We start from the raw sequence: 19,706 nt of genomic DNA on the forward strand, positions 1-19,706 counted from the left end.
TTTTTAATGTTAAAAAAGATGTTTTTTCACAGTGTATATTTTCTTAGGAATCACCATTAAGTTATCTAACTTTGCTGAAAAATTCATAGCAATCGAACGAACCGTTTTGGCTGTGCAGATTTTTGAATATTTTTGAACCATTTTCACATACAGCCTTTTGAAAAGTTAGTCGTGATTCAAAATAATAATTTGATATCGGAAAATGGCGATTTAGATGGAACTGAAAAACTGTGCAAAGTTTCAGTTCAATAGAAAATCATGAATTAAAAAATTTCCTTAATTTTGATGCTGTTGCTTGGAATCGCTCATAATCAATCGTGGTTACTGGACCAACCTGAAGTCTACTAGATATATACCTTTAGGATATTTAGGGTCGCCCAAACTGTCCTGTTTAGCTCTTGACAGTAACAGTAGCCATTCTCACAATGAGCTGAAACATTACACATCCAACTGTAATATGTAATCCCCTTGGCATTTCATGCGTATTTTTGAAATATTCCAGATCCTTACTGTTATGGAGCTTAGTTGATAAAAAACAACCACCGTAACATGTGGTGATTTCATTTTAGATAGTAACGTTAAACAACCAAATAGGATCCATGAACCTCATAATTTTCAAGGATCACTCCACCCAACTAACAATCTTGCTGTATAAGAGCTTAAACGAGCTTTCTTCCAAAAGCGTTTGCTCCATAAGCTTTAGTACAGCTACTTTTGTTAGTAGGGCATGATAGTTTTGTGATTATTAAGGTCATCCAATCTTTCATGGAGTACACAACTTTATATCTACACTTGCAATGCTGCTACACTGAATAATGATTTTCCAAGCATTATTCTGTACCTTTGAAATGTTTAAGGTTGTTCAAACTTTTATGAAACTAATTTTTTGAAATCTGTAGTCATTGTAGTCATTGTTAAGACTTGTTGATTCAGTTTTATTATTAACCTTCCGTAACTCGCGTGGTTGACTACCTGCGTCAGCACCACGCTAATGCTGAGTACAAAAAGCGAGATTTTTTCAACGTGTTGTACAAAATACAACAGCGCGATCGCTCGAGGGTTAACGTTAAATAAATAAATCAGATACAATCATTACGGTTGGTAATGTTGTGTAACTCAAAACACCAAAAATGATATTATTACGGCTGTAGACTCCATGTCATATATTGCAGAACAGCTGATCCGATGATGTCCATTGAATATTCAGAAGACTTACTGGACATAATATATTACAAATCGTAGCTTTAAACATGTGTTGCTTGAGGTACTTGGTGAAGGAGTAGAGGTGAGGGCTCTCACGCAAGAGGCGACTCTAAAGGTCAAAGACATAGACGAGCTCACCGAAGCGGAAGAGCTCGTCACGGTACTGCGGCAACAGTGCAAGGTGCAGGTGGTCGCCGCAATCGTTAGGCTACGAAAGGGGCCAGCAGGGACACCGATAGTTTTGATTCAGCTACCTGTGGCGGACGTCTAAGAGTCCGTCAAAGTAGGGAAGATAAAGGTTGGCTGGTGCGTATGTCACCTGCGTTCCACGAGCCACCGGAGGTTTGCTTTAGGTGTCCGGAACCAGGACACAAGTCATGGGACTGCAAAGGCCCTGACAGGCGCAATCTGTGCAGGATATGCGGCGCTGAAGATCATTAGGCACAAGACTGCACGAGTCCACTCATTTGACAGATCTGTACCGGGAAATCCGTGAACAATAGGCATCCTATGACCAAGGCACCCGGCCTTCAAGAAAGCCGCAGTGAACAAATCACAGTGCATGTGACGCAGCTTAACCTGAACCACTGTGACGCGGCTCAGCAATTGCTTTGTCAGGCAGTTTCTGAGTCGAGGACGGATATCGCCATCATACCGGACCCATACCGAGTACCCGCCGGCAACGGCGATTGGGTCGCGGATTTGTCCAGAAAAATGACATCGATATGGACGACTGGGGGCCCATATAGCCGAGGCGGTAAACGCACGGGTATTGAGCATGACCATGCTGAGGGTGACGGGTTCGATTCCCGGTCGGTCCAGGATCTTTTCGTAAAGGAAATTTCCTTGACTTTTTTGGGCATAGAGTATCTTCGTGCCTGCCACACGATATACACATGCAAAATGGTCATTGGCAGAGGAAGCTCTCAGTTAAAAACTGTGGAAGTGCTCATTGAACACTAAGCTGAGAAGCAGGCTTTGTCCCAGTGAGGACGTTACGCCAAGAAGAGGAGAGAGAGAGGATGGACGACTGGTAAATATTTCGTCCAGGAGTTGGTGTCTACTACCTATGGGGGCTTCGTGGTCGCCAAAGTAAACGAGGTCTTCTTCTGTAGCTGCTCTGCGTCTCCGCGGTGGTCGATCGAGCAGTTCACGCAGATGCTGGACCGCATGACAACCGTACTAACGGGGTAATAGCGGGTGACTTTAATGCCTGGGCCGTGAAATGGGGAAGCCGTTTCACGAACCTGCAGGGTCAGATCCTGTTAGAGAAACTGGCCATATTAGATGTCGACTTGGCTAACGTCAATACCAAGAGTACCTATAGTCAAAACGGAGCGGAGTCAATTATTGACTTGACCTTTTGTAGTCCTGGCCTAACAAGTAGTTCGAACTGGAGAGTAGATAATGGCTACACTCACAGCGACCACCTGGTGGTTCGCTACAATATAGACTACAACAACAACAACAGACAGCGGATAGAAGAAGAGGCGGGTAGGCCTCGCAGGTGGGAGACATCATACTTCGACGAAGGGGTATTTAGGCTGGCGCTCCGCTGTGAGCGAAACTTAATCGGTTTAGACGGCGACGAGCTGGTAGTGGTGCTCTCACGTGCGTGTGATGCGACCATACCTAGGCGAGTCCACCCTAGAAATGGGAGGCCACCGGCTTACTGGTGGACCGACGCGATTGCGGACCTGCGCCGCACCTGATTACGGGCTATAGTCGGCGGATGCAGCGAGCACGATCAGAGGATGAGCGAAACGAACGGCGGGTGGTGTTCGCCGCTGCAAAAGCCGCGCTGTAGACTGAGATAAGAGCAAGCAAAAAGGGCTGCTTTAAGGGTCTCTATCAGAGTGCCAATGCGAACCCGTGGGGTGATTCCTACAGGATCGTGATGGCCAAGACGAGAGGTGTAATGGCTCCGACAGAACAATCTCCAGAGATGTCGCAGGGGATCATTGAGAGGCTTTTTCCGCGTCATGATCCTAGTCCTTGGCCTGCTTTCGTAGGACAGCCGGGAACTGGGGCTGGCGATGGGGAGAGGGTCACCGATGCGGAACTTGTGGGGATAGCAAAGCCCCTTTGCGTAGGTAAGGCCCCAGGTCCAGACGGAGTTCTGAACCTGGCCTTAAAAGTAGCTATTGCAGAAGCTACCGAGATGTTCAGGTCTGCTATGCAGAAATGCCTAAACGAGGGAGTTTTCCCAGAAGTATGGAAGAGGCAGAGCCTGTTTCTACTGCCAAAGGTGGGAAAACCACCTGGAGACCCGTCGGCATATAGGCCAATATGCTTGATCGACACGGCGGTGGGTCGGAAGTGCTTTCACATAACCTCAGGAGTCCCGCAAGGTTCCATCTTGGGTCCGGTGTTATGGAATGTCATGTACGACGAGGTGTTGAGGTTAGAGTAACCAGTGGGAGTGGAGATTGTCAGAATTGCCGACGACATTACGCTCGAAGTCTACGGTAAAACGATCGAGGAGGTGAAGTTGACTACCGAGCACTCGATCAAGGTTGTGGAGGCGTGGATGCGGTTCAGAAAACTGGAGCTGGCTCACCACAAGACAGAGGTGGCGATTGTCACAACCGGAAGTCGGAGCAGCAGACGGAGATCAGTGTAGGAGAGTGCACTATCCTGTCAAAGCACTCCGTCAAACACTTGGGCGTGATGATCGACGATAAGCTTACCTTCGGTAGCCACGTCAATTATGCCTGTAAAAGAGCCTCCACAGCTATTGCGGCACTGTCCCGGATGATGTCCAATAGCTCTATGCGGTGTACGCCAGTAAGCGCAAGCTTCTGGCTAGTGTTGCTACGTCCATACTTAGGTATGGCGACCCGGCGTGGGGCACTGCGCTAAGTACCCAAAGCTACCATGATAAGCTCGAAAGTACTAACAGAATGATGTGCCTGAGGGTTGCGAGTGCGTACCGTAGCGTGTCACACGACGCGCTCTGCTTCATCACCGGAATGGTGCCTATCGGCATCCTTATCAGGAGGGACATGGAGTGCTTCGAAATGCGTGGCACAAGAGGCATACGCAGGACTGCCAGGATGGTCTCCATGGTCAATTGGTAGCGCGCGTTAGACAGTTCCACCAGAGGAAGGTTGATACCGACCGAGGGTAGATAGTTGGATTAATGGGCGTCATGGGGAAGTAGCACTCCACCTGACACAGGTGCTCTCAGGCCATGGTTGCTTCCGACAGTATCTACACCGACCGTTTCGGGCATGCGAGTTCTCCCGAATGCCCTGTTTGTGCCGGTTTAGAGGAAATAGTGGAACACGTTTTGTTCGTGTGCCTGCGTTTTCGCACAATGTTTGACCGTATGCTTGCCATATGCAGAGAGGAAACAACTCCGGACAATCTTGTCCAGAGGATGTGTAGGGATTAGTTTGGCTGGAATGCCGTTTCAACGGCTATCACCCATATCGTCTGGGAGCTACAGAGGAGGTGGCGCGTGGACTCGGAGAATGCCTAGTTCAGATGTGGTACAAGAGGTGGTCGAGGGGTTCGGAGTCGACTTCGTAGGTCATTCGGTTGAGACCGACCTTTACAGCGATTAAGTGACCGCGGAGTGGAAGTCCTGGTAGCGCTGCTGTCGTGGCGTTGGTCTACTGGGTTGGATCCAAGCCCGCGGTTGGAAAGGGGTCCCCGGTAAGGGTCGGGGTAGGTGAGACCCTGCTGTCTGCAACCTTCGGGTGCATCTGATAGAGCCTGAAGGGTAATGATACCCTTCCTTACGGTCAGATCATCTGGTTGCACGTAGGCATCAGTTCTTGATGTCTGCAAAACTGTTAGGCGCAGGCGGGGTTGATCCTGCCCGCCTTCCAAGGACAAAGGGGGTGATGAGGACCACTCGGGAAACTGGCTAAGCGCCAGCATGCTACCGTGATGGACTCTCCAAATCAAGTTATCGATGTTCGTTGCTGCAGGCTACGCAGCTAACCTTGAGGGTGTGATGTGCACCAGCCCCTTTCTGAAGCAATGCCTTCTTGGTAGTTCCGGAGAGACGAAGGGTTTGGCGATCATAGGAATCCCAAGTAACAACTTTAATTTTATCAAAGTTTTTTAGCGATTCAAAAACCCTAAACATAAAACCATTGATGCCGACTTAAAAATGCTCTCGAGTTCTTGTATGCCTCAATAAGCCCACGTTCTGGCTAGTTGGCCCAGTCTTATTAGGGTCTACAGGACTTCGTATGCAAGCCGGCTAAAGGATTTCGGGTTGTATCATAGTTTTATCAATCTTCTAAATGAAACCATCTTCTGATTTGTCAAATAATTGTTTTGATTATTTTTCACTCTCAATGTTCGATCGTTAGAATTAGTTATGCTTGGTTGTTTATCCAGCCATCAATTGGAAAGATGCAGATATGGAATTCAGATTTGTTTTTTCTATTTAATACGTGTCAGGAGACATGCCACGGAAAATTTGTGGTGAATGTGACTGTGATAATGACAAAAACAAAGTGCGCCACACAAACTATGCATAATTTGGAAGTTAAATGCATTTAATTTACTCGCTGGAATTGGGTGCAAAAAAGGTTTTTTCAACACAGCGGAGTTTAAAAGACATTATGTAATTTTTCTGACAAAATAAAATGACGGAAACGTGTTGTATGGTTTAATTTGATCTTAAGCTGTACGTGAAATCATAAAATTGAGTAATATTTTTTCTGTATTTACATGAATTATCCCGGCTAGGCGACATTTTTCTGATAAAACTCTGTGTTCCTGATGATTCCTCAAATAGGGCTAACCCTCCTGAGGTAGTCATAACTGAGCTCATGATAGAACTAGCGGTTTTATCACAGCATTTTTTTTGGTTTATGTTACGGCCACGAAATCTTTTGTTGGTTTTATGCATTGCCTCACAGTTTTGTGTATTTGTTTACAAAAAAAAAATCTCTCCGACAACAATCGCAAATGCAAGTTTTATTGAAATGGTTGGTATATAATAAGTGATAAAACCAATTCATGTCTTCTTGCAAGTCTTTAACTGAAGATGTTTATAGCAGAAGTTATATGATAGTTTTATGTAACGCCAAAGGTTCAAAGTAAAAAACTACCACATAAAACTAATTTAGAACAACTAGCTTTTTGACATGCTCGTATAAAACCAGAATAAAACATGAATAAACCTTCAAGGCATGCTGATTGTTACTTGGGATATGATCCCTCGGGCTCCAAAGGGTTAGTAACTTACTAACTTAATAAATATCTCACGTTTACAAAAAGATAAGTTAAATGGTTTGAGTTCAGTGGCACAAGTCCAAAATGGGGTCTCCAATTAGCCTAGTGGATAAGGCTATGGATCGCCAATCCGAAGACGGCGGGTTCGATTCCCGTTCCGGTCGGGGAAATTTTCTCGACTCCCTGGGCATAGTGTATCATTGTGCTTGCCTCACAATATACAAAATTCATGCAATGGCAGGCAAAGAAAGCCCTTCAATTAATAACTGTGGAAGTGCTCAAAGAACACTAAGTTGAAGCGGGGCAGGCCAAGTCCCAGTGGAGACGTCGAGCCAAAAAGAAGAAGAAGAAGTCCAAAATAGGTCCCACAGTCCAATTGGTTCCGATGACAAATACTTACACTTAGGTTTTAAGTAATTAAATTGATGATTTCGTCATCTATGCTATCACAAGAAATGTGTATGCTCTTCCCATAAATTATCATACTCACTTCACATCCAGCATCGCGTCCTGCAGTTTCTCGTTCTCCCGCGACGCATGGTGCGAGCCCTTCTTGGCCTTCAGTTCGGCAGCGCGCCACTCGGCCAGAATCCGCGCCGATTTGTCCACGTTGCCCTCGATCGTCTTCCGCGCCTTGTGCTGATTCTCCAGCACCGTCTTCAACGGTTTCACCAGCTCGTCTGCCAGCGAGTTGGAAAACTGTCGGTGGATCTCGCCGCGGCTTTCGATCTCCGTTGAAACCGCACGCCACGACTCGGCGATCGTTCCCGGCAGATCGCGGCACGCTTTGTTCAGCTTGTTGGCAATTTTGGACAGCGATTTCGCGTAGATCTGCTCGATCTCGGTGCGTTCCTGCAGGATTGCGATGAGATCCTTGCCAAAGTCGCCGCCCTGTTTGACGAACCGGCGGATCTCTTCGAAGCCATTTTGGCCCTGGAAGGAGAGGAAGGGGAAAGAAATTGCATAAGAAATTGCGTGCACTTATGCTACCGAGTGGTGCAGATAGCGGTAGTGACAACGCCCATCGGCGTCGTCACGTTCGCCCGACAAACATAATATCAGTTTCGCTACGTGCCCACCGGCGGTGACCGCCTTGGCACCCGCAAGTCAAGTTCAATAACACCGGGGAATCAGCCAGTTGTAGCGAAAACAAAACCCTCAATCGGATGTCTCACATTTCTGCGTCCTATGGTTAAAGCGTGATTGATAGTAAATTTGGACGCACGTTTCTGCCTTTGAATTAAGATACAGTAAGTATCTGTCTATCCTTATAAATAAAACAAAAATAAATGAAGTTTGTATGTCACGGACTGGATAAAGGGTCAAACAATGTATACAATCTTGCAGTTTTGAATTGGCCTAGAGTTCCTAATTTGAAATAATATTTCAGGGAAGATTTTTTTCTATAGACTTCCCTGTCATAAGACGTAGTTGGCAGTATAATGTACAATGCCAGAATAGCTGATTTTATAAAAAAAAATAGATTAATCTAGATCTAGATTAATTCTAGATTCACTCATGATCTTTCCGTCAATGAAACCCGAAGCACATATTTATTTGAATCCTGATAAAGTTTGATTTGGCAAATCAACAATTGTAACCATCCTTGAATTTAAATATTGTAACCTGAAGGAAAGTTAATCAGCGGTGTAAAATTGATCACTTTGAGATTCACGTGCTTCAGCCGCTGAGGATGCTACAATTTTGTTTCAATGGAAGAACTGTTGCCGTAAATCAATAATAATATGACGATTTAAATCATCATAAAATTATGTCAAATTATATAAAATTTTATATAGAAATATTATAGAAACCTATAACTAAAAAATAACATATTTTGTCATCATATCTAAATTTGCAATTCTTTAGTTTTAGTTTTTTTTTATGAATAGCTCAAGATAACACATAAATAACAAAACATGCTATCATTGTAAATCTTGTAATTGGCGAGATATTATTGAATAGTAGGGGGGTTAGGGGCATAATGGACACCCGGGGCGAAATGGACACCCCTGTTATTACCGAAACCGCTGACTTTGATGTTAAACTTTTAATGCATAAGTGTAAAGGAACAAGTCATTGTTCTATTTTTCAAAAGTACCATTTATATTCCTTCAAAATGACCAAAATATCATTGAAATTGAAGTACGTTTTTCATCCGATGGATTTCTTATAATTTCGAAGTAGTATCAAATAAGGTATTACGAGTGTTTCACCATAAAAACAAGTGAATTGCTAGCTTATCTACATGTATACGCAGATTTAGCAATGGATGAATTATTATATTTTAGATCAGAATTTACTTAAAATAGCAATTTTAATATTGTAGTCGATTCGGGGCGAAATGAACACTGGCAATTATGAATGGATATACGCGCGTTGCATACTGTTAGGCGTTTTAGAGAGTTTGGAAAAAATCAATCTGATTATTTTAGCCTAAAGTTTATTTAATTAAATTATATGTTATGTAAACTCGTCTAAGATGGAGTATTATATCTGTGGTATTGATCTCCGTAGGCAAATTACTCAACTGATCGATACTATCAAAGATACAGCATAAAATATGCAGGGGTGTCCATTATGCCCCGATGGGTGTCCATTTCGCCCCGTGCCTTTCCTGCCAGCCCCAAAAAACACACGGTTTACAATTCATTATTTCTTCACAATAATGACATTCCACCTGCTGTAAATGATTGAAATACGTAGGAAACAAGTTAAAGTTGTAAGCCAACTGATAATATGTTAAGTTTTTGTCCGTTATACAGGCCTAACGTGCTCATTTGCTTAGGGTGTCCATTATGCCCCTAATCCCCCTATAATAACATAATATTACTATCATACTATCAGCCATGATTTCAAAACAATAAAATAGTTTTCCAACATATTAGAATATGTAATATTTTGATTTTGCTATTATTTTGTTATTACAATGGCAAAATCAGCTATTCTTTAGTTGTTATGCCATAGGAATTTAGTTATTATTTTTGTTATTCAAACTCTTATTTCAAACAAACTAATAGCTAATTTTGTCATTCAAACATTCTATTTTCATGGTAAAATTTTCGCTTCATTTGCCATTTTGCTCTATCTGGGAATTTGATCCCAAATTACTATTTCATATATTAGCTTTTCTATCAAAATATTGTCAACTGGTATTTAAAGTAAAAAATTAAAAGATTGTCCCTCGAGTTCTATTTTCATCAACTTTATGTCTGTTTTGGTCACAATATCAATTCAATTTGCGTCACACCTTCTACTTGACAATATGGTACATAGGATAATTGAAAATTATGGTACAACCGTATTTGTCACAATTCACTTTACAGTTGCACTAACGTAAGAACTACACGACACACACAATACGCGACGCGACGCGACACAAGACAACACTTATCGTTCTTACAATTGACCAATCCAAATTCCTATGTGGTAGTGGTTTGTGTTCAGGTTTCCCGTGTTAATCTATCTGTAAGAACTTTTTTAAAAATCTTTTGTTCTCACGTATATAAATAGGCTTGCAGTAGGTTTCGTGAGACTTTTTTTTGACAACTCAATGGTCAAGAAAAGATTGGCTGAATTAGCGTGGCGACATCCAGCAACAACATAAGTTGGGAAAATGCTTAAGTGAGAAATGCTTTACACCTCAACGCATGGGAATCGATGCTCACCACCAACACTAAGGGGCCATTGATGAACGAAGATGATCCCCCCATCGCATCGTGTCTCTTCAACCTGGTGGATAACAACAGTAAATAAATTCTCTTCTCTGGACGAGTACGAGCATCATACGTCAACACGGAATTAGTCGGACATTGTCCCGAAGATGGGCAAAATCGCGCCCGAAACCGGTCGACAGAAAAGGTTAATTTTAAACCCTTTGACGATTGTCCCGGGTAGAGGCTAATGGCAAACAAAGGACAAAATAATAACTGGTTTTGCCATCATATCTCGTTTTGCCATTCTTCTGTTATTATGAAAAACTTAAAATGGCAAATCAATAGCAAAATATACAATCATAGCAAACCTTGTCATTGATATGTTATTCATGAATAATGCCAAATAACACATCAATAACAAAAATTACTATCATGGTAAAACTTGCAATTTTGCACCTTTTATATTGAATTGTATGAAATATCAAAACAATAACTTAATTTACATTCCTAGCTAAATTTGCCATTATTTTGATATTGTGAGAAATTATTTATAAACATTAGGCATTATTACATATTTTATTCTTTGTATATTGTATATTTCAAGCATAACTTTTCAATTCGACGTATCTCGCTACTTTGAAATAATAACTGAATCTACCGTTATTTTAAAATTGAATTTGAACAACTAAACCTACCATTATTAAGATCGCTACATAAACAGCTAAATTTGTTCTTATTCTGTTATCAATAACTCAAGAATGTCATATTTTGTTATTCACCGATAACAGTTAATTTGGGTCTTATTTTGTTATCAATATCTCAATAATAACTTATTTTGTTCTTCAATTTAATCCGCATGCTTTACCATTACTTTGTTATTACAATGGCAAAATAAGTTATTTTTAAGCTTTTCTGCTACCAAAATTTTGTTATTATTTTTGTTATTTTAACTCTTATTTCAAACAAACAAATAACACATTTTGCCATTCAAACATTCTGTTTTAATGGTAAAATTTGCTATTCTTTTGCCATTAAGCTCTTCCCGGGTAACAACGATAAGTGTTTATGGCTTGCCTCGCGTCGCGTCTTGTGAATGTAAACGTCAACAAAGCGTCCTCAATACTGCTTGATGCTGAATGATTGTGTTGCACAATGAATCTGGCGAACTTAATCTACATGTATGTGCTGTGCGAGTAGCTTCTACACGGGTAAAAATCTGCTCCCTAAATCGCGATTTTGACTCATGATTTCTGGAGCCTAGTGTTTTTTCACTTTATGAAAATACACCATGATTCCAGATCATGATATCTTGTTTTATTTTCCCGTAACGCAACCAAAGCGTTATGTTTTCGCAATGATCATGAAGCTGAATCATGTTCTTGGGATTTGGAATCATGATTTCGGGTGCGCAACATTTATGGCTCTAGTCGGTTTGCTAGGACCATGATTTGAAATCATGTGTTTGAGATCCGGAATCATAATTAAGGGTGCGCATTTTTTTTTAAATTTTAGTTTGTTTGATAGGACCATGATTTCAAATCATGTTCTGGGGATTTGGAATCAAGATTTCGGGTGCGCATTGCTTATGATTTTGGTTAGTTTTACTAGGGCCATGAAATCAAATCACGTTTTTGTGATCTGAAATCATAATTTCGAGTGCGCATTGCTTATGTTTCTATTTGAACCTAGATTAATAATAATATTATAAAAGTTTGAATTTTGGAAACGGATACGTCGAACATCACTATTTCATTATTCATTTTAAACAATTTTTGAGTTTGAGTTCATTATTTGTATTTTCCAAATTCGATATTGGAGTTAATTAAAAGAAATCAAGAAAAAAACTAATCGATTAGTTGTCGATGGCCTTCAGCATGTCCCGTGTGCTCTTCGGAAGCTCTACAATGGACGCTGGAATTTTAAATAAATATGACTGTATGAACAGCCATAGTGGTTTGCAGTCCGGAGCATATTGCAAATTAAGCACATATGTAATATGCATGCACATGCACACAGCATGCACAATGTTTTCCGCTGCATATTCTGCTCCTCCAAAAATTACCAATGCGGCCCTCAGTGACTCATCGGTGCCCACAGCGACAATTTGTGATTGGAGGGACGTTTCTCCAAATTTCTCTTTAAGTGATTTCAGTCGCTGTTCTATTTTTACTTCTATATCGCCAGGTGTCTATATAAAAAGAAAAGAAAATAATAAAGTTATAAAGCATTATTTATAAAGCAATAAAGTTACATTCAAAGACAACATTGATAAACGGTAAAACTCTGCGTTATTTTGAACATATCTATCTATCTATACATAAATGAATTAAATTAAAGCTTGTCCAAAAACATCGTGAATCCTACAGAGAATATGTAAGAACGAGAAAAATATCAGTAAGCTAATTTAATTCACGATGGGCAATAATACATACTAAATTGTTTTTTATAATATGTCCTACTTCGTTGAAAACATAGTTTTCGGATTTGATAATCAATGTGCTTCCTGACTTGATTGGCGTTTTTCCTAACATAACATGTCGTAGCATTCGAACAATAGTATTTTGATAAAACCTAATTCCTTCGGTGAGCTGTTACAGTAACGGTCCAAAGTTTATTCTTTTTGTCATCACGTTGTATGCCATTTTAAATTGATCCTTGATTGAAATGGTCAGGGAAATGTTCTTTCTTGATGCAGGTATGGTTGTGATTTTTTTGAAATACTTGTGTTTCATCTCAAACATACCACCCACCCACCATGAAGCCTTGCAACGGACAACCCTAGAATTTGTTCATAACATAGAACTTCTAACACTTCTTCGAACTGGTTCGGGCGTTCCAACCAATCTTTTTACTGGATTGGTTGGAATTGCAGGTCTAACAGTTTCGGTTAGGAATATTGCCAGCCAGGGAATATATTCTCAATTTAGTTGAAAATCGGAGCTTTCGACTAGTGAAGTTGAATTTTTCTCCAGATCCATGCATCGGACCTAACTTCGGAAGTGGTACGCTGTATAGTAAATCTGGTCCGCTATACAGCGCACCACTTCCGAAGTTAGGTCCAACGCACGGATTTGGAGAAAAATCCAACTTTGCTAGGCGAAAAAATCCGGGATTCAACTGCACGGGCAAAAATATGCCAGACAAAAGAGACACTAAACATTAAGCAAGAAAGAAGGCAAGGCAATTATTCTTTATTCCAACTTGTAACAGATAAATACATGATCTCGACTTTTTTTTGTTGGTGACAAATAGAAGCTGAATTTGTTGCATACTTTTCAACTCGTGAATAATTTATTACAATGAACCTAATATCAAAACTATTCGATGGTGGTTCTTCAATGGGGATCTTATGTTTACTAACTTGAAGTAACTCCTCGAAAATCGCAATCAGCTCTTGATATCAAAGCAAAACTTTATGTTTGAATTTTGATTCCTTTAAAAACTATTTTCTCCTTAAAATATACCTTATAATGACTTAAAAATTGCTTCTATCGTGGTAACATGAATTTATTTAGTAAAACATCTGGTATTACATGAATTAGCTCAAGTTGGTGCACATGAATTACGATGCTAAAAGCTATAGTTTTTCAAATAAATTTGAACACAAAAGACAGATTATTATCACAAAAAACTAAGATTACAAATACCAGCCAGCAGTAGAAATCTCTTGTCTCCCAAGACAGGTATTTCGGAGCATATTCAACTAATGTGAACTAAACCTAACCAAAAACACAATAGGGGGATTCACCTAACAGCGTAAACCACTGATTAATTGTTATCCTTATTAAACGTCGTGATCACCAAGGCAATCTTGGATTATTTCATGAAATATTTCAATAATCAGATAATCATGGCTTACAAGTTCTACTACGCACAAACTTATGCTACTGTTTGAATTAACTATTCGTCAGGAGTTTTTTAACGGCGTGCCGAGAATGTCAGCCCAAATAAACATCGTTCAAAGATCCGGAATTTGCCTTTTTTGTTGCAGTCGCAACAATTACCATATGTAAAATTGCCACTATTTTGTATATTATAATATTGAGCGTTGTTACCGTAAACAAAAGATAACGAGATTTGACAGGTCACATCTAGAACGAATTGTACTTGACTACGATTTTCCATAACAGAATTATGTCTTTGAATGTAGTTTTATTCTTCATCATAGTCGAATTAAAATAAGTTATTCAGCTCACCTGCACTTCCAAAATGAAACTATCTTGCGTCTCTTTTACAGAAGGTTTCCAGCTGCCTTTAACCCGATAGTTCGTTTGTATAATTACCGGCAGCAGCATGCATAGATAATAATCTTTTCGTTGTCCGTCAGTTGCCTTCTGATATGCCTCGTATAACGGTTGATATGCCTTGTCTTTTGATACCGCACTTTTGATCAGATTGTTCAATTTCTGATGTAACATAGGAAACCAGGTGTAGAAGTTGCTTGTCGTTCCAGGAAACATCTTTTCGAAATCAAGCTCAATCTGTAAATAGTTAATGTTTTGAAAATATGACTAATATGTTTGTCCAATAAAACAATTACTAGAAATGCTGCTTTTGGGTCTTTGAAAATAGGATACAGATGCAAGATCTCTACAAGATCTTTCGCATTATCTATATCACTCCTTCGCAATACGTAGCAAGCATCCCATTTCAGACGTAGCAAGTCGATTGGAGATCTTCCGTATAGCAGCCATTCTCTTGCGTTAAGCTGATCTTCATCTATACAACAGGAAATAAAATGTAAAATAAAATATCGCATATAAATAAACTATATTATCTAAACTACCATATATAAATATCTATCCATAATCTTGATTTCAAACTGATAAAAATTACGAATAAATTCACCTCATACTCCCATGAGATTATGAAGTTGACGCATATGTTGTTGTTGGCAGCAGAGGTCCGTTAAGAGTGATGTATTCCAATTGATCCATAACTCTGGTGAAATTAAAGTGCAAAATAAGAATATATAACGGACCGATTCGAAGTTTTTGAAAAAAAAAAAATATGTAATAGAGAATCATTTACCAATTGCGCAAGATTTTAATACAAAAAAAAATATTGCAAAAAATAAAGTAATGATGCAAAGAAAAAAGATTCCAATATAATTTGTGGAAGACTCTCAAATCTATGATTAAGAACTCCCCCAAACTAGCATAATTTTCACTAGTGAGAGCTGTTTTTACGGGATTCATGAAAGTCCCAGTTTGTACTTTGGGGCCGTACACAAATTACGTCACGCTTTTAGGAGGTAGGGGGGGTTTTGCAAAACGTTACGACCCATACAAAAAAATGTGAGGTCCCATACAAAAAGTGTGAGATAGGGGGCAGGGGGGGTTGAAAAAGATCGATATTTGCGTGACATAATTTGTGTATCACCCCTTTCAAGCACACACATCGCTAGATCCCAACATCGCGTTGCCGCACGATATAGGGTTTCGAACTACTTGGGAATCCGCGTCAATTACCGGCACCTCACAGCTAAACAAATCAAAATATCTTTTGCCGCATATTTTCCAAACGCACTTCCGTAGGTAATCATCTCCCGCAATATTTCCGCAACGGGATTTACAGTCAATGAGCTACACGTTCACTCTGAAGCCGCACAGTGCTCAAAACAACTACATATCTGGACGAACATTTGAAAAGGGCCTATCTGCTTTTTGTAAACAAACATGTTTTTGTCTCTGTAGGGCCCATCTGCATCCACCCACGCACATCAACACCCTTAACAGATAGCTTGAAGAACACTCTTTCTGATAAGGGTGTTGACGTGCGTGGGTGGATGCAGATGGGCCCTACAGAGACAAAAACATGTTTGTTTACGCAAAGCAGATAGGCCCTTTTCAAATGTTCGTCCAGATATTACACGCAGAAGCAGGCCCGTGCACAGAAACGGCGTCAAGGGAGGGGTTTTTCTTAATTTTGGTAAAAGGCGGAGTGGCCCCTAGTATATGGAACATCGTCAATGGGAGGGGTTTAACCCCCAAAACCCCTCCCTTGTGCACGGGCTTGCGCAGAAGAGTGCACTTCGGCAGCACAAAGATGGGTGCCGAAGTGATTTCCCATTTGATTTTGCTGGAAGTTCGGCACTGGTGCCGAGAATTGGTGCTGGACTAGGTGCAGTAAACTCGTTCAAAATCAACTTTCCGGCAGAAAATCTTCACAACGATCACTGTTAACAATAAGTTCACGCAATAAGGTATCTGATTCAGGTGGATAAAGTGGACGAAAACGGTCTTTTCGTTTTGAATTTGGGTAATGCACAATTTTGTTTACATGTTGTGCCGGTAATAGAAAAACCCTACAATTGTGAAATGGTTATTGACAGAGGCAGCCTACAGTTGCGGGGCTATAATTTCAATTTCGCAAAAACAACTGAAAATGTTTCACATACCTGACAAACTCTACGTAGAATTCTGACTTCGGAGGCAAACTGATGTGCGAAACTGAAACAGTTGACCGGAACAGAAACACCGGCGGCGGGAATAAAAACCGTAATGCTCAAATCAGACAACGAAATCGGGCGCTAAATGTGAAAAATAAAATCAATCTTCGTTGGTTTCAAACAAGTTTGGGCTTTTTTCACTTACCGAAAGTTGAATGCAGCTAATGCGGCAGCACTTACAGAATCGGGAACAGTGAAAGCGGGACCGTTACTACCGGTAGCAGCACGACGACAACGTTGGCGAAACTGAAAACAGCGACAGCGGGACGGGGAAAATGATCGGCCAGAACGGCAGCGAAATCGGGTGCTGATTTGTGGAAAATTTGTTTGTTGATTTTAAACAAGATAAGTCTCATTTGTCTACTTACCGGTAGTTCTCAAGCGATATTAGAATATGTTGAACGTAATTATTTAACTGATTGAAATCAAAGAATTTTCAAATTGTATTTTACTCCTAACCACTAGTTTGTGTACCACGATTTGACAGGTGCGCCCGGTGCGCCACAAGTGTAACGCATGCTAGAATTATGATTTCGAGCTCATGAGAATGGTTGCTCTGAATCATCATAATAGTAGCTCAGAGAATGATTTCATGATTTGAGATCATGATTTAATAAACTGGCATAATTTATAATAACATGATTTATGATTCATGATAACTGGATCAGATTTTTTCCCGTGTATGTCACCAAGTCATAGCTCTTCTCTCGGCTCTTGTAACCACCAACTGAATAACATCTTGAGAAGGCGCTTTTTTTTAGCCTTTTCACAGTTGCTGATTAGGTTATAGATACCGTGACGCAATACATGTGAAAACTGGAATTATCGCTTTTAAAATGGAATATAATTAAAGTATTTGCCGCTACTTGGAATCGAACTCCCGATCTATGTGTCCACTGGTTCCGATGATGTCCTCGCTGCCACACTGCTATATATGTAAGTAGCATATAAAATAGCCCGTTTTGAGTTCGTTTGTTTTACTCCAGACAAGGCATAATAATTGTGCTAAATTGCTGCAAAAGCTTGTGAAACGGCAAACGCAATAATGTTTACATTGGACAAGCTGTGTGGCTGCACCAACAGGTTCTTCGTCACAGCATCCAGTTCAAAGAGTGTTTTTTAAACAGCTATGAAGCGCTGCTGTTTTGTGTATTTGGCAACATCACAAAACGTACTGTATAAAAGGAGGTATTTTATTGGCTGGGGCTCTTATTCGATTTGCACATCTTCCGGTAAATCTTCCGGAGTGCAATGAAAGCAACCCAAATAATTTCACAGCACAGATATGGATAACAGTAAAGTACTTATGTAGTAGCTACAGGTCAATTATTCACAGGTCCGGTTGAACGTATATGTTTGCCTGTATTTGTCGCCAAAAATATGTAAACATACCGATCTGATGGTCGCGACGTCACGTTCGCCAGAACATTTGTTCGCAGCTTCTAGAACGTGACGTCACCTTCGGCAACTTCGAGCGATTTCGGCTTGCCGAAGTTGACATGACACGACTACTACTTCAAAAATATCATATCACAAACCAAGGAGAATACATTTTACTAAGGTGGCGCAGATAAACATTGCAAACCACTGGTTGTCTTTTCCACTCTTCTGGTGTTCTTATGCAACTAAAATAGTGACGTCACTATTATGCTTTTGGTCGAAATACGAAGTGACCGAACGTGCGAAAATTGATTTTTAACCTACTTAGAAATGTCGCAACTCAATTTGGATTAGTGCATATTGTTGCTCTTAATTAGTCTAATGATGCGCAACAGAAAAAATAGATTCAAATTTACTTCGCAGCTGCAACTTCGCATGTGCTTCTAGCGACGACTTCGATTTGGTGATGCGACGATAATATTTCAGTTCCATAAGAACACCAGAAGAATGGAAGAGACATCCAGTGGTTTGCAATGTTTATCTGCGCCACCTTAGTAAAATGTATTCTCCTTGATCACAAACACCACTCTGTCCGAGGGGCCTAATCTATGAAATTCAGAACATTGGTAGTAGCTATATTGAGTTGTCCAAAAAAAGTGTCACGAAATCTACTGCAAGCCTATCCATATACGTGAGAACAAAAGATGTTTACAAAGTTCTTACAGATAGATTAACATGGGAAATTTGAACATAAACCACTACCACACAAGAATTTGGATTGGTCAATATCCCGCTTAAAGTTTGTTTTGACAATGATGTTTACATCCGACAAGCCGTGTTGGTATACCAACAGTTTCCTTATTACAGCTTCTAGCTGTAATGATATCACACACAGCCTTCAAAGCGCTGGTGGTTTGTGGATTTGTCAGTATTTCGAGTTGTACTATAGGCCTACAGGATTCCATATGAATTTCGCCTTGAAATTCCCGCGATTTCTACACAAACTTGTTCCAGTACTCCTCTAGGAGTTTCTTATGGAATTCCCAGTGAGTTCTTGGGTGAGATTCCTTCAGAAGTTCCTTTTGGGGTTCTTCTAGGAGTTTCCTAAAGAGGTTCATCTGGGATTCCTTTAGAAGCTCTTGTCTTCTAGATTAATTCAAAATCTTTCCGAAATTTCTCTAGAAATTGATTCCGAGATTCCTCCTGAAATTGCTTTTAGGATTACCCCGGCATTTTGTTTTTCTAATATTCCTCCAGCATTTTTTATTCCGTGGTTGTTCCACAAATTTATTCTAGGATTCCCTTCTGTGATTCCTCAGAGAGCTTAATCCAAGATTCTTTTTGGGGTTCCTTCACAATTTCCCTCTAGGATACCTTCTTGTATTCCTAAAATGTTCCTCCAGGAACTCATTTCAGGATTCCTTCAGAGATATTTTTCGGGGACTTCGGGGGATTTCTACTGGGATTTCTCAAGGAGTCCTCCAGAAATTTCATACTAGATTGTCCTAATAGATTTAAAAAAAATGTTTTCAAGTTTTTTTAACTTCCAGAATATTCCTGGAAAATATTCCTGAAAATTCCAGCACTATCAACCGGGATTTATTCCAGAATTCCTCCAGGAGTTCTCTCGGGGAACTTTTCAGGAATTCCATCAGAGATTCCTTCAGAAACTCACTCCAAAATCTGAGATTCAACCCAGGAATTCCATACGAGACTCCTTCCGGAGTTCCTTCTTGAGGAATTCGTTTTAGATCGTTTCAGGAATCCTACAATAATTTCTCCAGAATTTTTCCAGGAGCTTTTTCCGGGATTATTTC

At 40.3% G+C, this 19,706-nt stretch overlaps 2 protein-coding genes across 2 annotated transcripts in view; both read right to left on the minus strand.

Annotated features, from left to right (window-relative positions):
* LOC109410664 (uncharacterized) overlaps window positions 1-19,706 on the minus strand; it is a 113,937-nt gene that overhangs the window by 18,478 nt on the left and 75,753 nt on the right. Inside the window, exon 3 of the mRNA XM_029875796.2 lies at window positions 6,893-7,335. Within this exon, the coding sequence (XP_029731656.1) occupies window positions 6,893-7,335 (443 nt within the window). The remainder of the gene's footprint in view (window positions 1-6,892; window positions 7,336-19,706) is intronic.
* Window positions 11,106-15,629, minus strand: LOC115267960 (uncharacterized). The gene is made up of 3 exons (XM_062856399.1): window positions 14,599-15,629; window positions 14,255-14,539; window positions 11,106-12,246 (listed from the first exon to the last, which is right to left on the minus strand). Exons 1-3 carry the CDS (start codon window positions 14,815-14,817, stop codon window positions 11,911-11,913), a joined length of 840 nt encoding a protein of 279 aa, XP_062712383.1. The 5' UTR covers window positions 14,818-15,629; the 3' UTR covers window positions 11,106-11,910.

This window comes from Aedes albopictus, chromosome 3 (genome assembly GCF_035046485.1).
Source record: "Aedes albopictus strain Foshan chromosome 3, AalbF5, whole genome shotgun sequence".
In the NCBI taxonomy this organism is placed as follows: domain Eukaryota; kingdom Metazoa; phylum Arthropoda; class Insecta; order Diptera; family Culicidae; genus Aedes; species Aedes albopictus.

Bases quoted from the DNA above. Each gene is read 5' to 3' on its own strand.
- LOC115267960 (XM_062856399.1), bottom strand. From the start codon at position 14,817: ATGCGATATTTTATTTTACATTTTATTTCCTGTTGTATAGATGAAGAT. The intron at 14,540-14,598 runs GTAATTGTTTTA...AACTATTTACAG, and splicing joins ACCCAAAAGCAGCATTTCTA to ATTGAGCTTGATTTCGAAAA. The intron at 12,247-14,254 runs GTGAGCTGAATA...CTTTTTATATAG, and splicing joins GTTTCATTTTGGAAGTGCAG to ACACCTGGCGATATAGAAGT.